Below are 19,232 nucleotides of genomic sequence, written 5' to 3'. Positions count from 1 at the left end.
CACTCTCAATATGAAAATGCTCTAGTCTGACTGAACCGCTCACTCACTCATGTAAATTATTTCACAGCAAGTAGTTTTAAAATGGCAAAAGTGGATATTGTGGTTTTTGGTTCTCTTAGTTTTTTTTGTAAGGTTTAATATTTTGGGGACGGTACAAGGAGAATGTGCATCATGATGTGTCGTGTCTTATAAACATGTTTGTGTGTTTACTTTGTCACTTTTTGTTCATTTGGAAAATGTCTAAATGAGTAGATAAAAAATAACTACATGAAAAGTCAAAGACCTCATGTGATGATTTGATGACGAAAATACAGTTTCAACACATACAGTCTGTTTTCCTACAGATGAATGTAGTTTCAACACATACAGTAGTACAGATAAAACCAAAATACACACTATCAAATAAACCAATCCGTTAAAGCGATCGTTAACCATGTTTCAGACCATTCTAAAGTAGCACTTAGTGGGAGTGACCATAGAGTTCTATTGGGAGTGACCTAACTGGGTAAAGTATTTGTAATCATTTCATTTCAGCGAATCAAATGACTGCGAGGCGTGGCTTCAAAACAGGAGGCAAAAACATTCCCCTGGACTCAAAATCCCCGTTGCGTACTTCATTTCACCTGTCACATTATTATGAAGTTTACGGTAGTCCCCAGTCACCTGTCACATTATTATGAAGTTTACGGTAGTCCCCAGTCACCTGTCACATTATTATGAAGTTTACGGTAGTCCCCAGTCACATTATTATGAAGTTTACGGTAGTCCCCAGTCACATTATTATGAAGTTTACGGTAGTCCCCAGTCACATTATTATGAAGTTTACGGTAGTCCCCAGTCACATTATTATGAAGTTTACGGTAGTCCCCAGTCACCTGTCACATTATTATGAAGTTTACGGTAGTCCCCAGTCACATTATTATGAAGTTTACGGTAGTCCCCAGTCACCTGTCACATTATTATGAAGTTTACGGTAGTCCCCAGTCACATTATTATGAAGTTTACGGTAGTCCCCAGTCACATTATTATGAAGTTTACGGTAGTCCCCAGTCACCTGTCAGATTATTATGAAGTTTACGGTAGTCACCTGTTGATGCGTGGTGATGTCACCAGTAATGGTTGACGCTTGGTGATGTCACCAGTAATGGTTGACGCTTGGTGATGTCACCAGTAATGGTTGACGCTTGGTGATGTCACCAGTAATGGTTGACGCTTGGGGATTCTCTGCTGTTACCAGGCAAACACTTAAAAAGTTATACTTTTTAGATAAAACTATACTAAAATGTATTCAGGTCACCAAATAATTGATTAAAACACACTGTTTTGCAATGGCCTACAGTAGCCTCAACAGCACCTTATAGGGTAGCACCATGGTGCAGCCAGAGGATAGCTAGCGTCCGTCCTCCTCTGGGTACATTGACTTCAATACAAAACATACGTGGGAACTCCTTCAAGACTGTTGGAAAAGCATTCCAGGTGAAGCTGGTTGAGAGAATGCCAAGAGTGTGCAAAGCTGTCATCAAGGCAAAAGGGTGGCTATTTCGAAGAATCTCAAATATAACATATATTGATTTGTTTAACACTTTTTTTGGTTACTACATGATTCCATATGTGTTATTTCATAGTGTTGATGTCTTCACAATTATTCTACAACGTAGAAAATAGTAAAAAAAAAATAAAGAAAAACCCTTGAATGAGTAGGTGTGTCCAAACGTTTGACTGGTACTGTACGGGTCATGACAGTGTTCTGTGTCAGCTGCCATGACCTATTATGACATGGTTATGACCGTGTCATAGCGTGTTATGACGCTCGGTGTCAATTAAAGTGTTACCCACTATTTTGTTTAGCTCTACATTTTTTTTCAGGTAACCATTAATGTATAATCACTTACAGCAAAGGGTTTCCCTGTTTAGGTTTTAATGCTCGTTTTTTTGGCCTTTTCCCCTTCGGTATTATGTAGCTCAGTGTAGCCTGTAGCAGTATAGCCTGTAGCAGTATAGCCTGTAGCAGTATAGGCTGTAGCAGTATAGCCTGTAGCAGTGTAGCCTGTAGCAGTATAGCCTGTAGCAGTATAGCCTGTAGCAGTATAGGCTGTAGCAGTATAGCCTGTAGCAGTATAGGCTGTAGCAGTATAGCCTGTAGCAGTATAGCCTGTAGCAGTATAGGCTGTAGCAGTATAGCCTGTAGCAGTGTAGCCTGTAGCAGTATAGCCTGTAGCAGTATAGGCTGTAGCAGTATAGCCTGTAGCAGTATAGCCTGTAGCAGTATAGGCTGTAGCAGTGTAGCCTGTAGCAGTATAGGCTGTAGCAGTATAGCCTGTAGCAGTATAGCCTGTAGCAGTATAGCCTGTAGCAGTGTAGCCTGTAGCAGTATAGCCTGTAGCAGTATAGGCTGTAGCAGTATAGGCTGTAGCAGTATAGGCTGTAGCAGTATAGCCTATAGCAGTATAGCCTGTAGCAGTATAGGCTGTAGCAGTATAGCCTGTAGCAGTATAGCCTGTAGCAGTATAGGCTGTAGCAGTATAGCCTGTAGCAGTATAGGCTGTAGCAGTATAGCCTGTAGCAGTATAGGCTGTAGCAGTATAGCCTGTAGCAGTATAGCCTGTAGCAGTATAGGCTGTAGCAGTATAGCCTGTAGCAGTGTAGCCTGTAGCAGTATAGCCTGTAGCAGTATAGCCTGTAGCAGTATAGGCTGTAGCAGTATAGCCTGTAGCAGTATAGGCTGTAGCAGTATAGCCTGTAGCAGTGTAGCCTGTAGCAGTATAGGCTGTAGCAGTATAGCCTGTAGCAGTATAGCCTGTAGCAGTATAGCCTGTAGCAGTGTAGCCTGTAGCAGTATAGCCTGTAGCAGTATAGGCTGTAGCAGTATAGGCTGTAGCAGTATAGCCTATAGCAGTATAGCCTGTAGCAGTATAGCCTGTAGCAGTATAGGCTGTAGCAGTATAGCCTGTAGCAGTATAGGCTGTAGCAGTATAGCCTGTAGCAGTATAGGCTGTAGCAGTATAGCCTGTAGCAGTATAGGCTGTAGCAGTATAGCCTGTAGCAGTATAGGCTGTAGCAGTATAGGCTGTAGCAGTATAGCCTGTAGCAGTATAGGCTGTAGCAGTATAGGCTGTAGCAGTATAGCCTGTAGCAGTATAGCCTGTAGCAGTATAGGCTGTAGCAGTGTAGCCTGTAGCAGTATAGCCTGTAGCAGTATAGCCTGTAGCAGTATAGGCTGTAGCAGTATAGCCTGTAGCAGTATAGCCTGTAGCAGTATAGCCTGTAGCAGTATAACCTGTAGCAGTATAGGCTGTAGCAGTTTAGCCTGTAGCAGTATATCCTGTAGCAGTATAGGCTGTAGCAGTATAGGCTGTAGCAGTATACCCTGTAGCAGTATAGGCTGTAGCAGTATAGCCTGTAGCAGTATAGCCTGTAGCAGTATAGGCTGTAGCAGTATAGCCTGTAGCAGTATAGGCTGTAGCAGTATAGCCTGTAGCAGTATAGCCTGTAGCAGTATAGGCTGTAGCAGTATAGCCTGTAGCAGTATAGCCTGTAGCAGTATAGGCTGTAGCAGTATAGGCTGTAGCAGACTAACACCTCATCGCCATGGACATTTATAAAAATGTACGTCGGTACATGTCATACCAACTAAATCCACTAGAGGGGATACAAGTTAAGGGAATGATTATTGACCTTCATAAATCAAATCCAATTTTATTTGTCACATCCCCCCGAATACAACAGGTGTAGACCTTACCGTGAAATGCTTACTTTACAAGCCCTTAACCAACAAAATAGAGTTAATAAAAGATTTACTAAATAAACTAAAGTTAAAAAAATGAAATAAAAAGTAACACAATAAAATAACAATAATGAGGTATTATATACAGGGGGTACCGGTACTGAGTCAATGTGCGGGGGTACAGGTCCGTCGAGGTAATCTGTACATGTAGGTAGGGGTAAAGTGACTATGCATAGATAATAAACAGAGAGTAGCAATGTCAATGTAAATAGTCCGGGTGGCCATTTGATTAATTGTTCAGCAGTCTTATGGTTTGGGGGTACAAGCTGTTAAGGAGCCTTTTGGACCTAGACTTGGCACTCTGGTACCGCTTGCGGTGCGGTAGAAGAGAGAACAGTTTATGACTGGGGTGACTGGAGTCTTTTTTTTTTTTTAAATGTTGGGCCTTCCTCTGACATCGCCTGTCGGTCCTGGATGGCCTGTTATCTTAGCAATAAGAAGACGCTGACGTGTGAAATTTATTTTGATTCAGAATGGACCATTATCATGCACCTGGCTCGAAACAGGAGCAACGGGGACAAAAATACAGGTAAATATGCAGGTAAATAGTGAATGGAGGAGGCTTTTCCCGTGGTTCATTTTCATGCCAGTCAGGTAGGCTATACTCCTGTTGTAAAGATAAACAATGTGCTTTATATTAGGAAAGTTGGGAAATACATACAGTAGGCCTAGCCTATAGAAAGCTGAACCTCCTCTTTTTAATAGAGGCCATCACTCTATTTACTCCCGCAATTGCATAGCCTATAGAAATGTTGTGCAACATGAGCTCATGGGCTCTCATGAAGTGTTTGATTCGATTTTCCATTACATTTGTATTGATGTCAGAGTGATTTAGAGGGACAATAGAGTGCTGAGTACCAGGCAGTTAGCTAGTTTGGTAGGATACTAATGACCATCAGCAGCATCAGAGCTTAGAGAAGCCTAATTACCGTGACTAAACGGTCACAGTCCTTGTTAGTACAGCCTCTGATTCAATGACAGTGTGTACAGTGGCTTGCGAAAGTATTCACCCCCTTTCCTATTGTGTTGCCTTACAACCTGGAATTAAAATAGATTTTTTTACACAACATGCCTACCACTTTGAAGATGCAAAATATTATTTATTGTGAAACAAACAAGAAATAAGACAAAAAAAACTGAAAACTTAAGCGAGCATAACTATTCCCCCCCCCAAAGTCAATACTTTGTAGAGCCACCTTTTGCAGCAACTACAGCTGTAGGTCTCTTGGGGTATGTGTCTTATTAGCTTGTCACATCTAGCCACTGGGATTGTTGCCCGTTCTTCAAGGCAAAACTGCTCCAACTCCTTCAAGTTTTATGGATTCCGCTGGTGTACAGCAATCTTTAAGTCATACCACAGATTCTAAATTGGATCGAGGTCTGGGCTTTGACTAGGCCATTCCAATACATTTAAATGTTTCCCCTTAAACCACTCGAGTGTTGCTTTATCAGTATGCTTAGGGTCATTGTCCTGCTGGAAGGTGAACCTCCGTCCCAGTCTCAAATCTCTGGAAAACTGAAACAGGTTTCCCTCAAGAATTTCCCTGTATTTAGCGCCATCCATCATTCCTTCAATTCTGACCAGTTTTCCAGTCCCTGACGATGAAAAACCTCTCCACAGCATGATGCTGCCACCACCATGCTTCACTGTGAAGATGGTGTTCTCGGGGTGATGAGAGGTGTTGGATTTGCGCCAGACATAGCGTTTTCCTCGATGGACAAAAATCTCAATTTTAGTCTCATCTGACCAGAGTACCTTCTATATGTTTGGGGAGTCTCCCACATGCCTTTTATTTTTCCGAATTTTTCAAAACAAGTTTTTTTGTTGTTGACTATTTTGTGTATGTCCATTACATGAAATCCAAATAAAAATCCATTTGAATTACAGGTTGTAATGCAACAAAATAGGAACAACTCTAAGGGGGATGAATACTTTTGTAAGGCACTGTACTAGGGGTTAATACAGCCTCTGGTTCAGAGAGAGACCAGGGGTCTTATTGTATAGTCCTCTGGTTCAGAGAGAGACCAGGGGTCTTATTGTTTAGTCCTCTGGTTCAGGGAGAGACCAGGGCTGGGTCTTATTGTTTAGTCCTCTGGTTCAGAGAGAGACCAGGGGTCTTATTGTATAGTCCTCTGGTTCAGAGAGAGACCAGGGCTGGGTGTTATTGTTTAGTCCTCTGGTTCAGAGAGAGACCAGGGTCTTATTGTATAGTCCTCTGGTTCAGAGAGATACCAGGGGTCTTATTGTATAGTCCTCTGGTTCAGAGAGAGACCAGGGGTCTTATTGTTTAGTCCTCTGGTTCAGAGAGAGACCAGGGGTCTTATTGTATAGTCCTCTGGTTCAGAGAGAGACCACGGCTGGGTCTTATTGTTTAGTCCTCTGGTTCAGAGAGAGACCAGGGGTCTTATTGTTTAGTCCTCTGGTTCAGAGAGAGACCAGGGCTGGGTCTTATTGTTTAGTCCTCTGGTTCAGAGAGAGACCAGGGGTCTTATTGTTTAGTCCTCTGGTTCAGAGAGAGACCAGGGGTCTTATTGTTTAGTCCTCTGGTTCAGGGAGAGACCAGGGGTCTTATTGTTTAGTCCTCTGGTTCAGGGAGAGACCAGGGCTGGGTCTTATTGTATAGTCCTCTGGTTCAGAGAGAGACCAGGGTCTTATTGTATAGTCCTCTGGTTCAGAGAGAGACCAGGGGTCTTATTGTATAGTCCTCTGGTTCAGAGAGAGACCAGGGGTCTTATTGTATAGTCCTCTGGTTCAGAGAGAGACCAGGGGTCTTATTGTTTAGTCCTCTGGTTCAGAGAGAGACCAGGGGTCTTATTGTTTAGTCCTCTGGTTCAGAGAGAGACCAGGGGTCTTATTGTTTAGTCCTCTGGTTCAGAGAGAGACCAGGGGTCTTATTGTTTAGTCCTCTGGTTCAGAGAGAGACCAGGGGTCTTATTGTATAGTCCTCTGGTTCAGAGAGAGACCAGGGCTGGGTCTTATTGTTTAGTCCTCTGGTTCAGAGAGAGACCAGGGGTCTTATTGTTTAGTCCTCTGGTTCAGAGAGAGACCAGGGGTCTTATTGTATAGTCCTCTGGTTCAGAGAGAGACCAGGGCTGGGTCTTATTGTTTAGTCCTCTGGTTCAGAGAGAGACCAGGGGTCTTATTGTTTAGTCCTCTGGTTCAGGGAGAGACCAGGGGTCTTATTGTTTAGTCCTCTGGTTCAGAGAGAGACCAGGGCTGGGTCTTATTGTATAGTCCTCTGGTTCAGAGAGAGACCAGGGGTCTTATTGTTTAGTCCTCTGGTTCAGAGAGAGACCAGGGGTCTCATTGTTTAGTCCTCTGGTTCAGGGAGAGACCAGGGGTCTTATTGTATAGTCCTCTGGTTCAGAGAGAGACCAGGGCTGGGTCTTATTGTATAGTCCTCTGGTTCAGAGAGAGACCAGGGGTCTTATTGTTTAGTCCTCTGGTTCAGAGAGAGACCAGGGGTCTTATTGTTTAGTCCTCTGGTTCAGAGAGAGACCAGGGGTCTTATTGTTTGGTCCTCTGGTTCAGAGAGAGACCAGGGGTCTTATTGTATAGTCCTCTGGTTCAGAGAGAGACCAGGGGTCTTATTGTTTAGTCCTCTGGTTCAGGGAGAGACCAGGGCTGGGTCTCATTGTATAGTCCTCTGGTTCAGGGAGAGACCAGGGCTGGGTCTCATTGTATAGTCCTCTGGTTCAGAGAGAGACCAGGGGTCTTATTGTATAGTCCTCAATGTGAATGGATGTTATGTTTCTTGTTTTTCTTCAGTTTTCTTCCCCACCTCCCTGTCCCCCTTTGCAGAGTTTTTCCAAAGGTTTTGAATAGCCTTAATCTTAACTATGGCATTGCCAAATAGGCCAGTCAGGGCAGCAACTACATTTGTCAGTTGGAACACGGCCGGTTTGAACCACCGAGTCCACTGTAGTAGGGGGTATATTCCCATTTACACTATATCCACCTTTTATAAGTTCTGTGTCTCCAGGAAATACATCTCTGAATGACGGATCATTCTAGACTCAAAGGGGAGGATTCTCGCAGATATTCCATTCCAAGTTTCATGCTAAATGCTGCGGCTTTTCTATTTAGATTCATGGAGATGTTCCGTTTTGGTAGAATCAAAAGGTGATATCGGACAAAAATGTCAGTTTTGTTATTGTGCAGGGCAAACTATATAACATCCCAGTTGTGTTAGCCAGTATTTATGCTCCTAATTGGAACAATGACCAATTTATTTTCCTGAGAGTTTCTCGCTCCTCCCAGATCTGAACACTCACTAATTCATACTAGTGTAGCGGTCGTCGTATGAAAGGGACCAAGGTGCAGCGGGAAAATGTATACTCCTCTTCTTTAATTGTGAAAAGAAGGAAAAACAAACGCGACACAACCAACGACACAACGAACGACACAACCAGTCCTATCAGGTGCACAGACACTAACCAGTCCTATCAGGTGCACAGACACTAACCAGTCCTATCAGGTGCACAGACACTAACCAGTCCTATCAGGTGCACAGACACTAAACAGTCCTATCAGGTGCACAGACACTAAACAGTCCTATCAGGTGCACAGACACTAACCAGTCCTATCAGGTGCACAGACACTAACCAGTCCTATCAGGTGCACAGACACTAACCAGTCCTATCAGGTGCACAGACACTAACCAGTCCCTATCAGGTGCACAGACACTAACCAGTCCTATCAGGTGCACAGACACTAAACAGGAGACAACTACCCACAATTCCCATAATCAAAACACCCCTATACATAGGACCTTCAATCAGAGGCAACGAGGAACAGCTGCCTCCAATTGAAGGCCAAATCAATAAACTAAACATTGAATTAGAAAGACTAGAACATAGAAATATACTAACATAGAACATAAACCAAAACCCCGGGAACACTCTAATCAAACACCCCTCTACATAAACACATAGCCCAACAAACCCCGAAACACTCTAAACAAATACCCCCTGCCACGTCCTGACCAATCTAATATAACAAATAACCCCTTATACTGGTCAGGACGTGACAACTAGCAAGGATGTTAACTGTCCTGCACCCCACATTAGACCGCTCTAAAACTCAATCAGGGTCCCCTCTCTAAATCAACACGGGTTAATAATTATTTTAACCAGGCATATGGTGTAACAGACCCCTGGAGATTTAAAAATCCTACATCTAAACAATATTCTTTATTTTCCCCAGTCCATCAGGCCGTATTCCAGAATTCATCTTTTCCTCCTAGACAAGATGCTCCCGATTCTAAAGTCCACTTATTATGAGGTCATCTCAGAACACATCCCAGGGGTAATGGTGTTATTATGAGGTCATCTCAGAACACATCCCAGGGGTAATGGTGTTATTATGAGGTCATCTCAGACCACATCCCAGGGGTAATGGTGTTATTATGAGGTCATCTCAGAACACATCCCAGGGGTAATGGTGTTATTATGAGGTCATCTCAGAACACATCCCAGGGGTAATGGTGTTATTATGAGGTCATCTCAGACCACATCCCAGGGGTAATGGTGTTATTATGAGGTCATCTCAGAACACATCCCAGGGGTAATGGTGTTATTATGAGGTCATCTCAGAACACATCCCAGGGGTAATGGTGTTATTATGAGGTCATCTCAGAACACATCCCAGGGGTAATGGTGTTATTATGAGGTCATCTCAGAACACATCCCAGGGGTAATGGTGTTATTATGAGGTCATCTCAGAACACATCCCAGGGGTAATGGTGTTATTATGAGGTCATCTCAGAACACATCCCAGGGGTAATGGTGTTATTATGAGGTCATCTCAGACCACATCCCAGGGGTAATGGTGTTATTATGAGGTCATCTCAGAACACATCCCAGGGGTAATGGTGTTATTATGAGGTCATCTCAGAACACATCCCAGGGGTAATGGTGTTATTATGAGGTCATCTCAGACCACATCCCAGGGGTAATGGTGTTATTATGAGGTCATCTCAGAACACATCCCAGGGGTAATGGTGTTATTATGAGGTCATCTCAGAACACATCCCAGGGGTAATGGTGTTATTATGAGGTCATCTCAGAACACATCCCAGGGGTAATGGTGTTATTATGAGGTCATCTCAGAACACATCCCAGGGGTAATGGTGTTATTATGAGGTCATCTCAGAACACATCCCAGGGGTAATGGTGTTATTATGAGGTCATCTCAGAACACATCCCAGGGGTAATGGCGTTATCATGAGGTAATCTCAGACCACATCCCAGGGGTAATGGTGTTATCATGAGGTCATCTCAGAACACAGTCCAGGGGTAATGGTGTTATCATGAGGTCATCTCAGACCACATCCCAGGGGTAATGGTATCATCATGAGGTAATCTCAGACCACATCCCAGGGGTAATGGTATTGTGTTTTCCTGATAACGTTCTCCCACAACGCACTTGGCGACTCAATCCACGTCTCTTCTCAGATGAAGAATTTAACACTTTATATATCATCCCAAATAGATGATTTTTATCCTCGAGGTCAATCGGCTAACAGAGGCAAGTATGTGCACCCTATGGGAAGCGCTGAAAGCCTACTGTACGTGGCCCAGATCATATCATATAATGCCGCCTGAAGAAGAGGTCAGAGTGTCTTACAGAATTTACTAATCTTATAAAAACGACATTTATCAGAGGCACTCAACCGTGCCATCTGCAGACCTCTATGAGGAGAGAATCACATTACAGACTGAATTTGATACTCTTTCAAACCTGTTTAGCAGAGCACCTTCACTTAAAATCCTTAAAAATTCAGACCAAACCACAATGAATATGGAGAACGGGTCAGTAAACTTTATATGCCATCAACTGAGGCAATCGGCAGCGTCTGGCCCTCAGCAAGTGAGATCACCTCAGACAAAAAGTGTATTAATGATTAAATAAAAATGATATACGTGGACCTTTACTCATCAGAAGTAAAATGATAGCGCTCTAATCGCGCCATTTTGTTTTTTTTAAACGAGACACTCAAACAGGAGTCAATCCCTCCAACCATATCACAGACTGTAATATCAGTCCTCTTGCTTTGTTGTAACTATAAAGATACTTACTAAGGCTCTGGCTGTCTGATTAGCTGTGTTTATGCCACAAAAAAAAAAACATTCTTTACACAAACTCTTCCCCTATTCCAGAAGCCCTGATCTCTCTGGATGCCCACAAGGCTTTTTTTTTGTTGTTGTTGCCTGTATTGAATTGCTTCTTACAGCACTGAAAGATTTAGATTTGGACCGTACTTTTGTCTTGTGGATAAAGGCCCTGTATTCAGCTCTTCAAGCATCTGTTCGTACTAACAGCACCCTCTCTCACAGTATTTCTCCCTGCATAGAGGAAATTGGCAGGGCTGTCCGCTGAGGCCTCTCCTGTTTGATATAGCCATCGAACCCCTAGTCATCTCCCTGAGAGGCGGAGCGGGGATGACAGGTATAAGTCGAAGAGGGCAGGTCCACAAACTGTTTCTGTATGCTAATCCATCTTCAGATTCATTTCCTTTCAATGGTAATTCCCTACTGGGCTACCAATATTCACAAGATAACCTTTTTTCGGTCTTTTAGAGTGGGAAGAACCGGTGGGGGTCACTTATGGAAAAGCACTCATGTCAAATATCATCCCTGGTCTCCTTAGTCCATTGAGCAAACAATATCACTCAAACAACCCTACTGTGAAAAGTTAACTCAGGATATGGTCTCGGTTTAAGATCCAATTTGCATATAGACAAGTTCTCACCTATGCGTTTTATTTCCAAACCAGTCGTCACGACCCTCCCTCATAGACACAGCCTTTCAGCTATGGTTTCAGAAAGGACTGAAGAGTGTTAAAACCACAAGCATTATATTTATCTCCCTTAGAACAGCTAGTTTAGAGGTGCAAGGTATACCCCAGAGAACCGGTATTCTGCAATTAACAGGATACAGTCATCCTCTATTTGAATTAGACATGGGTTACTACAGTTTGAAGTATTTCATGGCCTACACTTTAGCAGTAGTAGACGAACGCCAGACTATAGACAGATCTATGTGGTTTGTTTATGTGTAACTCTGTTGTCGTCGTTTGTGTCGCACTGCTTTGCTTTATATTGGCCATTGCCGCAGTTGTAAATGAGAACTTGTTCTCAACTGGCCTACCTGGTTAAATAAAGATGAAATAAAAAAAAATAAAAAAAATATAGACCCTACCTGCTCTAGATGTCATCAGGCTCTGTATCACATGGACTGGTCATGCCCACACCAGTCTCATACACACAAAAGTATGTGGACACCCCTTCAAATTAGTGGATTTTGGCTATTTCAGCAACAGCCATTGCTGACAGGTGTATTAAATCGAGCACAGACCATGCATTTCTCTGGAGTGATGAATCACGCTTCACCATCTGGACTAATCTGGATTTGTCGGATGCCAGGAAAACGCTACCTGCCCCAATGCACAATGCCAACTGTAAAGTTTGGTGGAGGAGGAATAATGGTTCAGGCCTAGAAACCTTAGTTCCAGTGAAGGGAAATCTTAACGCTACAGCGTACAATGACATTCTAGAGAGGGTTCTGCGTTTCCAACTTCGTGGCAACAGTTCGGGGAAGGCTAGCATGACAATACCATATGGCGTGGCATGATTCATCACTCCCAAAAACACGTTTTACACTACTCCAGAGTCCAATGGAGTATAAATAGTGTAATGTCAGCCAGCCTGTTCATTATCAGCAGACCTAGGGATGGTTTCCTGGACACAAATTAAGCCTAGTCCTGGACCAAAAAGCTATTTTAAAATGGAGATTATCCAATGAACATGCTTTAGTCCAAGACTAGTCTTAATGTGTGTCCAGGAAACGACCCCGTTGTGTCGTTAATGAGCAGGCTGTCTGCTAGCTAATCTCTATAACCGATTGGTGACAAAACTCACCTGGAATTACAGAACTGTCATCACTCCCGCCAAAACAAGCATATATTTTGGGTTCTGATGGTATAAGAGACTGTTGAACTAAGCTCTGGGTATTCCTAAATTGTGTTCAAGAAGCAGAATGGGTCAATTATTAATTATTTAATGCAAAAATGTACTAATTGCAGGTCTGGGGGAGATTGAGAGCTTTGTATTTAAACACTAATATACGAGAACAATATTTCAAGAAATATTTCATTTTCAGGTTTATAGCAACCGACTACAACATCCACAATGCAATGGGTTGGATGGCTAGCTCAGTATCAGTCATAGCTACACACAATAATACCAAAAGACAATATCAGCATGTAAACATAGTGTAGTTTCAGGCGATTTTACAGCTTTCAATTGAGGAGTTTACAATCTCACCATGTTCAACCTGCAGATCGATGTGCCTGACAGTCTCATTCGCAACGGAAGATATACTTTTGAGACGGAAACGTTGCAAATGCTACGTTAATTAGCCGCGCGGTGCATTCTGGAACAAGGAGTCAATGATGGGTGGGGGGCTCATTGGCCGCCAGCTAAAAAAACACACCATTATTTGCACGAATTTCGTCAACAAGTAGTACAACATTACTCATATATTTTCCCGAGATAATTAACTCGCCAGCTGTAAGTATTGTATAGCTTTGTAATCGTGATGTGAACTTCCGGGGAAAACAAGACACCGATTGGACAAGGCATGACGATTAGCTTAGCAACGACGTGACGCTGCATAACAACGTACACGCGATTGGTCGACAGGCTGCTGGGTTGAGGCGTCATACATTCCCATCTCCTTCCTATAATATCTCTGGTAACGGAACCACGTTATGCACCCTGGACTAGAGACAAATCGGTAAAAACGTGCTGGACCTTCCGTTAAATTACACATTCGCACCCCAGTATCTCTACTTGCACATTCATCTTCTTTACATCTACCATTCCAGTGTTTTAATTGCTATATTGTAATTACTTCGCCACCATGGCCTATTTATTGCCATAACTTACCTCATTTCCACTCACTGTATATACTTTTTGTTTTCTTTCGTTCTACTGTATGTTTGTTTTACTCCATGTGTAACTCTGTTGTTGTATGTGTCAAACTGCTTTGCTTCATCTAGGCCAGGTCGCAATTGTAAATGAGAACTTGTTCTCAATGTGCTGGTTAAATAAAGGAAAAATAAATAAAAAAAGGTTAAATAAAACACAGCAAAAAAAATAAGATTAATGGCACATTCGAGTTAAGACAATGGATAGTATTGAAATCTGACATGTATGATGAGATGTCTTCGATCAGATACACATGAAAACGTTAAAATGACCCAGGGGGAAAATCGACAAGAACACTCAAGAGACGCACAAAAATAGATGAAAATGGGTGAACCTTTCCTTTAATAAAACTCCAGAGATGAAAATGGGTGAACCTTTCCTTTAATAAAACTCCAGAGATGAAAATGGGTGAACCTTTCCTTTAATAAAACTCCAGAGAGAGAAAAACTTATTTCCACAAGTTTTTATTGAAAAACGACACCTCATTTCTTGGCCTTGAAGTACTCTTCAATCACATCCTTGGCTTGAGACTCCTTGCCATAGTCCTGGGGGAGGGAGATTTATAAATGAAGTGTTATACAGGGGCTAGCTATAAGACAGTTCAGTCCTAAATGGCACTGTTCCCTATATAGGGAATAGGGTCCCATTTGGGACTAAGTACATACACTACATTCCAAAAGTATTCAGACCACTTGACACATTTTTGTATTGTTACAGCCTAATTGTAAAAATAGATTATTTTCCTCATCAATCTACATACAATACCTCATAATGACAAAGCAAAAAATAGATTGAGAAATGAGCAAATATATATTTAAAAAAATACCTTATTTACATAATTATTCAGACCCTTTGCTAGGATACTCGAAATTGAGCTCAGGGGCATCTTGTTTCCACTGATCATTCTTGATGTTTCTACAACTTGATTGGAGTCCACCTGTGGTAAATTCAATTGATTGGACATGATTTGGAAAGGCACACACCTGTCTATATAAAGGTCCCACAGTTGACAGTGTATATCAGAGCAAAAACCAAGCCATGAGGTCGAAGGAATTGTCTGTAGAGCTCCGAAACAGGATTGTGTCGAGGCACAGATCTGGGGAAGGGTACCCCAAAAGTTTCTGCAGCATTGAAGGTCCCCAAGAACACAGTGGCCTCCATCATTCTTAAATGAAAGAAGTTTGGAACCACCAAGACTCTTCCTAGAGCTGGCCGCCCGGCCAAACTGAGCAATCAGGGGAGAAGGGCCTTGGTCAGGGAGGTGACCAAGAACCCGATGGTCACTGACAGAGCTCTGGAGTTCCTCTGGAAATGGGAGAACCTTCCAGAAGGACAACTATCAGGCCTTTATGGTAGAGTGGCCAGACGGAAGCCACTCCTCAGTAAAAGGCAAATGACAGCCCTCTTGGAGTTTGCCAAAAGGCACCTAAAGACTCTCAGACCATGAGAAACAATATTCTCTGGTCTGATGAAACCAAGATTGAACTCTTTGGCCTGAATGGCAAGCATCACGTCTGGAGGAAACCTGGCACCATCCCTACGATGAAGCGTGGTGGTGGCAGCATCATGCTGTTAAGATGTTTTTCAGCGGCAGGGACTGGGAGACTAGTCAAGATCGAGGGAAAGATGAAAGGCGCAAAGTACAGAGATCCTTGATGAAAACCTGCTCCAGAGCCCTCAGGACCTCAAACTGGGGCGATGGTTCACCTTCCAACATGACAATGACCCTAAGCTTCGGGACAAGTCTCTGAATGTCCTTGAGTGGAACAGCCAGAGCCCGGACATGAACCCGATCGAACACCTCTGGAGAGACCTGAAAATAGCTGTGCAGCGATGCTCCCCATCCAACCTGACAGAGCTTGAGAGGATCTGCAGAGAAGAATGGGAGAAACTCCCCAAATACAGGTGTTTCAAGCTTGTAGCGTAATACCCAAGAAGACTCGAGGCTGTAATCGCTGCCAAAGGTGCTTCAACAAAGTACTGAGTAAAGGGTCTGAATACATTATGTAAATGTGATATTTTAATACATTTGCAAAGATTTCTAAAAATGTGCTTTTGCTTAGTCATTATGGGGTATTGTGTGTAGATTGATGGGGGGAAACAATTGAATCAATTTCAGAATAAGGCTGTATCGTAACAAAACGTGGATAAAGTCAAACACTGTTCGTTGTGGTCAGTATGGTGAAGTAACTCTAATAAAATTGTCAATGTAGCCATTTATTGGGACCTCAGACACCACAGTGAGGTGAAGGGGCTCGTACTCTGGCAGACACTCTGGCCAGATGTATAGAACAAGCAGCTGCATGACACTGACAGCACAGCAGCTGCACTCGACTGGCACCAACAGCACATTCAACCCTCATAACTCTACACCACGAGGAACATTCCCTCCATAAATACAGCTCTCCCAGGCGTTTCCAGAAGATTTACAGGCCAGTGTTTTTTTTTTTTTTTAAATATTTGTTGTATATACCTTGATTACAACACAGCTGCAGCCCACCACCTTACGGGGTTTGCCCTCACGGTCGATTTTACACAAACCGACCCACTCGCCAAGCTTCTTGTTGTCATCGACCTGGTGGACAGGGAAGAGGCAGAGGAAGAGAGAGAAAAGATGGAAGGATTCAATACAGGCGAAAAGCTGTGCTACATCCTAGTAGCAAGTCTTTAGTGGTTGTGTCCCAAACAGAAAACCTATATATAGTGCACTACTGTTTAACAGGGTACATAGAGCTCTGGTCAAAAGTAGTGCACTATAGAGAGGATAGGGAGCAGTATAAATAGACACCCTCCTCAGTATCGTCATGGCACCCTCGTTCAGCACCATAACATAGCAACACTTTACTTTTCATTGGTTCCCACAGGTCAAAACAGCCTACTTTCTCTCAACTTGTAAAGACGCACCGGTTCCTGCTTTCTCATTGGTGTAACCCCTACACGTCCCCTCCCACACACACACACACCATCTATCCCAGGATTTATACCTTGATGAGGTTAATCTGATGCTCGGCGCAGAGGGCTTCCACCAGTTTGACGTACATGGGCTCGTCACAGTTGGCAGCAAGAACGCAGAGGTGGGCCTGGCGCCTGGACACGGGAGAGGACGAGAGAACGAGGCGCAGTTAACATAAAGAATATAACTAGGTAACTACATTAAGTGTGCTACGGCTGGGAATTACCAGGGACCTCACGATATCTAGGGGCCGATACAATATGTATTGTGATTCTCACGATCCCATATGAATTACGATTTCGATGTTCTAAACATATTGCAGAGCGACAGGAGAGCCATGACAACATTTTGATCAGTCATGGAAATAAGTACTGAAAACAAAATTGTCTCCCTATTTAAAAAAAAAAGATAGAAACGAGCTATGAAAGAAAAAAACAAGTTTTGGTACGTTACGATATTGTGAAAACGATACAGCGCCGAAAATATCCAAAAAATATAACCGCATCTACCTCCCAAATGACACCCTATTCCCTAGTATATAGAACACTCCTTTCAAAAGTAGTGCACTAGCTAGGGAATAGGGTACCATTTGGGACAGATATAGTTCAGATTTTGGGGTAAAGGCGGCAACCAAATTATCAGCCATACTTTCACCACACTTTGCCTAGCTAATAGAACACAGCAGGGAAAAAATACAATCAATTTATCACCTGTCCCAAATGACACCCTATTCCCTACATAAATCTCTAGGCAAAAGTAGTGTACTGTGTGCCAGCCATTACACATGAAATGAAAGGGGTGCCATTTAGGACACATACAATGACCAGAAATGTAGACTCACTTGTCCAGCGCCTTGGCGGCCTCACGGATACCGCGGGCCAGACCGTCGTGGATGAGGGCGGTCTTGAGCACCTCAGGGAGAGCGGTGTTGACATCCATCACACCTCCGGCAGCGATGCTGAGGGGGGAGAGGACAAGGCAGGACAAGGACGACGAGGTGGGGGAAAGACGGGAGAGGATATGGGGAGACGCGGGGGAGAGGACATGGGGAGACGAGGGGGAGAGGACATGGGGAGACGAGGGGGAGAGGACATGGGGAGACGAGGGGGGGAGGACATGGGGAGACGAGGGGGAGACGAGGGGGGGAGGACATGGGGAGACGAGGGGGGGAGGACATGGGGAGACGCGGGGGGGAGGACATGGGGAGACGAGGGGGAGAGGACATGGGGAGACGAGGGGGAGAGGACATGGGGAGACGCGGGGGAGAGGACATGGGGAGACGCGGGGGAGAGGACATGGGGAGACGCGGGGGAGAGGACATGGGGAGACGAGGGGGAGAGGACATGGGGAGACGAGGGGGAGAGGACATGGGGAGACGCGGGGGAGAGGACATGGGGAGACGAGGGGGAGAGGACATGGGGAGACGAGGGGGGGAGGACATGGGGAGACGAGGGGGGGAGGACATGGGGAGACGAGGGGGAGAGGACATGGGGAGACGAGGGGGAGAGGAGGGGGAGACGAGGGGGAGAGGACATGGGGAGACGCGGGGGATGGGAGAGGAGGGGGTACAAGAGTTTAGTTGGCTACAACTGACCGGTAAAGCCGCTAGTCCGCCGGGTTAAATGTGCGCAATCTCCCGGTTTGTCAGATAGGGGATCTCACTCATAATTTAGAGTGAAGGGGTATCCGACTAAAGAAAATAAATCATCACACAAGCGCCGGGAACTATCCTAACTACTCCGTTAGCAATGCAGCTATATTCACATATAAAATAGTAACTTGGTTTCAGCCACCGGACTAAAACACATGTATTAGCTGGGGGACTCCAGGTACGGATATCCCAGTGTTGACAAGAGTTATAGAAGTGCAAGTAGAAGCATGGAAATTATATTTTTTGGAACACAACACTTGACACGCAATTAAACTTTGAAAAGTTCACACATTTGTTGGCTAGCTAGCCTTGGCTCTGAGCTAAACGCTTACCCTTCCTCGGCCATTGTAGATTATCGATGGATGTGGGGGGGGACCTAAAGTTCTGCAATATCGATCAAATATGAAAGAAAAGTTACTGTAATATTGATCAAATATGAAAGAAACGTTACTATTCATGATGATAAAATGATTGTGGTGAATTTTCAACAAACGATGTTTGATAAATCCGACAGATTATTTGTTGAGATGTTTAGAAACCCACCCAATCTCCTCTCTGACAGCGGGTAAAGAGAACGTCATGCAGTCGGCGACATTCATTTAAGGGCAGAAGAAGGACCCGAGAAGTAGGTAGTCATGATTCTGCCTGTCTAATAGAAACGACTCAGAAAACTGAAGTTTGTAGAATTTCCGTTGTGTAAAATCGTAATATACAATTCGTTGAACATATTTAAAATGACACTGTTCATACAAGATATTAAATGTTTATTTGGGTTATTTTAATATGTCGGTCGACTGGCGTCTTTTTAATTACATCTATTGCCGCTAAGTGGCGCCTAAACAAAAATGCATT

At 43.7% G+C, this 19,232-nt stretch overlaps 1 protein-coding gene and 1 non-coding gene across 2 annotated transcripts; both read right to left on the bottom strand.

The window, feature by feature from the left end:
* Positions 1-14,181: 14,181 nt before the first annotated feature.
* Positions 14,182-19,007, bottom strand: rps12 (ribosomal protein S12). Its single transcript, XM_014206222.3, has 6 exons — positions 18,924-19,007; positions 18,713-18,764; positions 17,571-17,687; positions 16,761-16,863; positions 16,250-16,351; positions 14,182-14,321 (listed from the first exon to the last, which is right to left on the bottom strand). The coding sequence occupies exons 2-6, from the start codon at positions 18,724-18,726 to the stop codon at positions 14,259-14,261; spliced, it is 399 nt and encodes a 132-aa protein (XP_014061697.1). The 5' UTR covers positions 18,727-18,764; positions 18,924-19,007; the 3' UTR covers positions 14,182-14,258.
* On the bottom strand, positions 18,369-18,446 carry LOC123743600 (small nucleolar RNA SNORD101). The gene has a single exon (XR_006770456.1). It is a non-coding gene; the product is annotated as a small nucleolar RNA SNORD101 (small nucleolar RNA).
* Positions 19,008-19,232: the final 225 nt, after the last annotated feature.

The sequence above is a fragment of the Salmo salar genome, chromosome 06 (genome assembly GCF_965601325.2).
Source record: "Salmo salar chromosome 06, fSalSal1, whole genome shotgun sequence".
NCBI lineage: Eukaryota > Metazoa > Chordata > Actinopteri > Salmoniformes > Salmonidae > Salmo > Salmo salar.
This window is presented reverse-complemented; position numbering and strand designations above follow the sequence as displayed.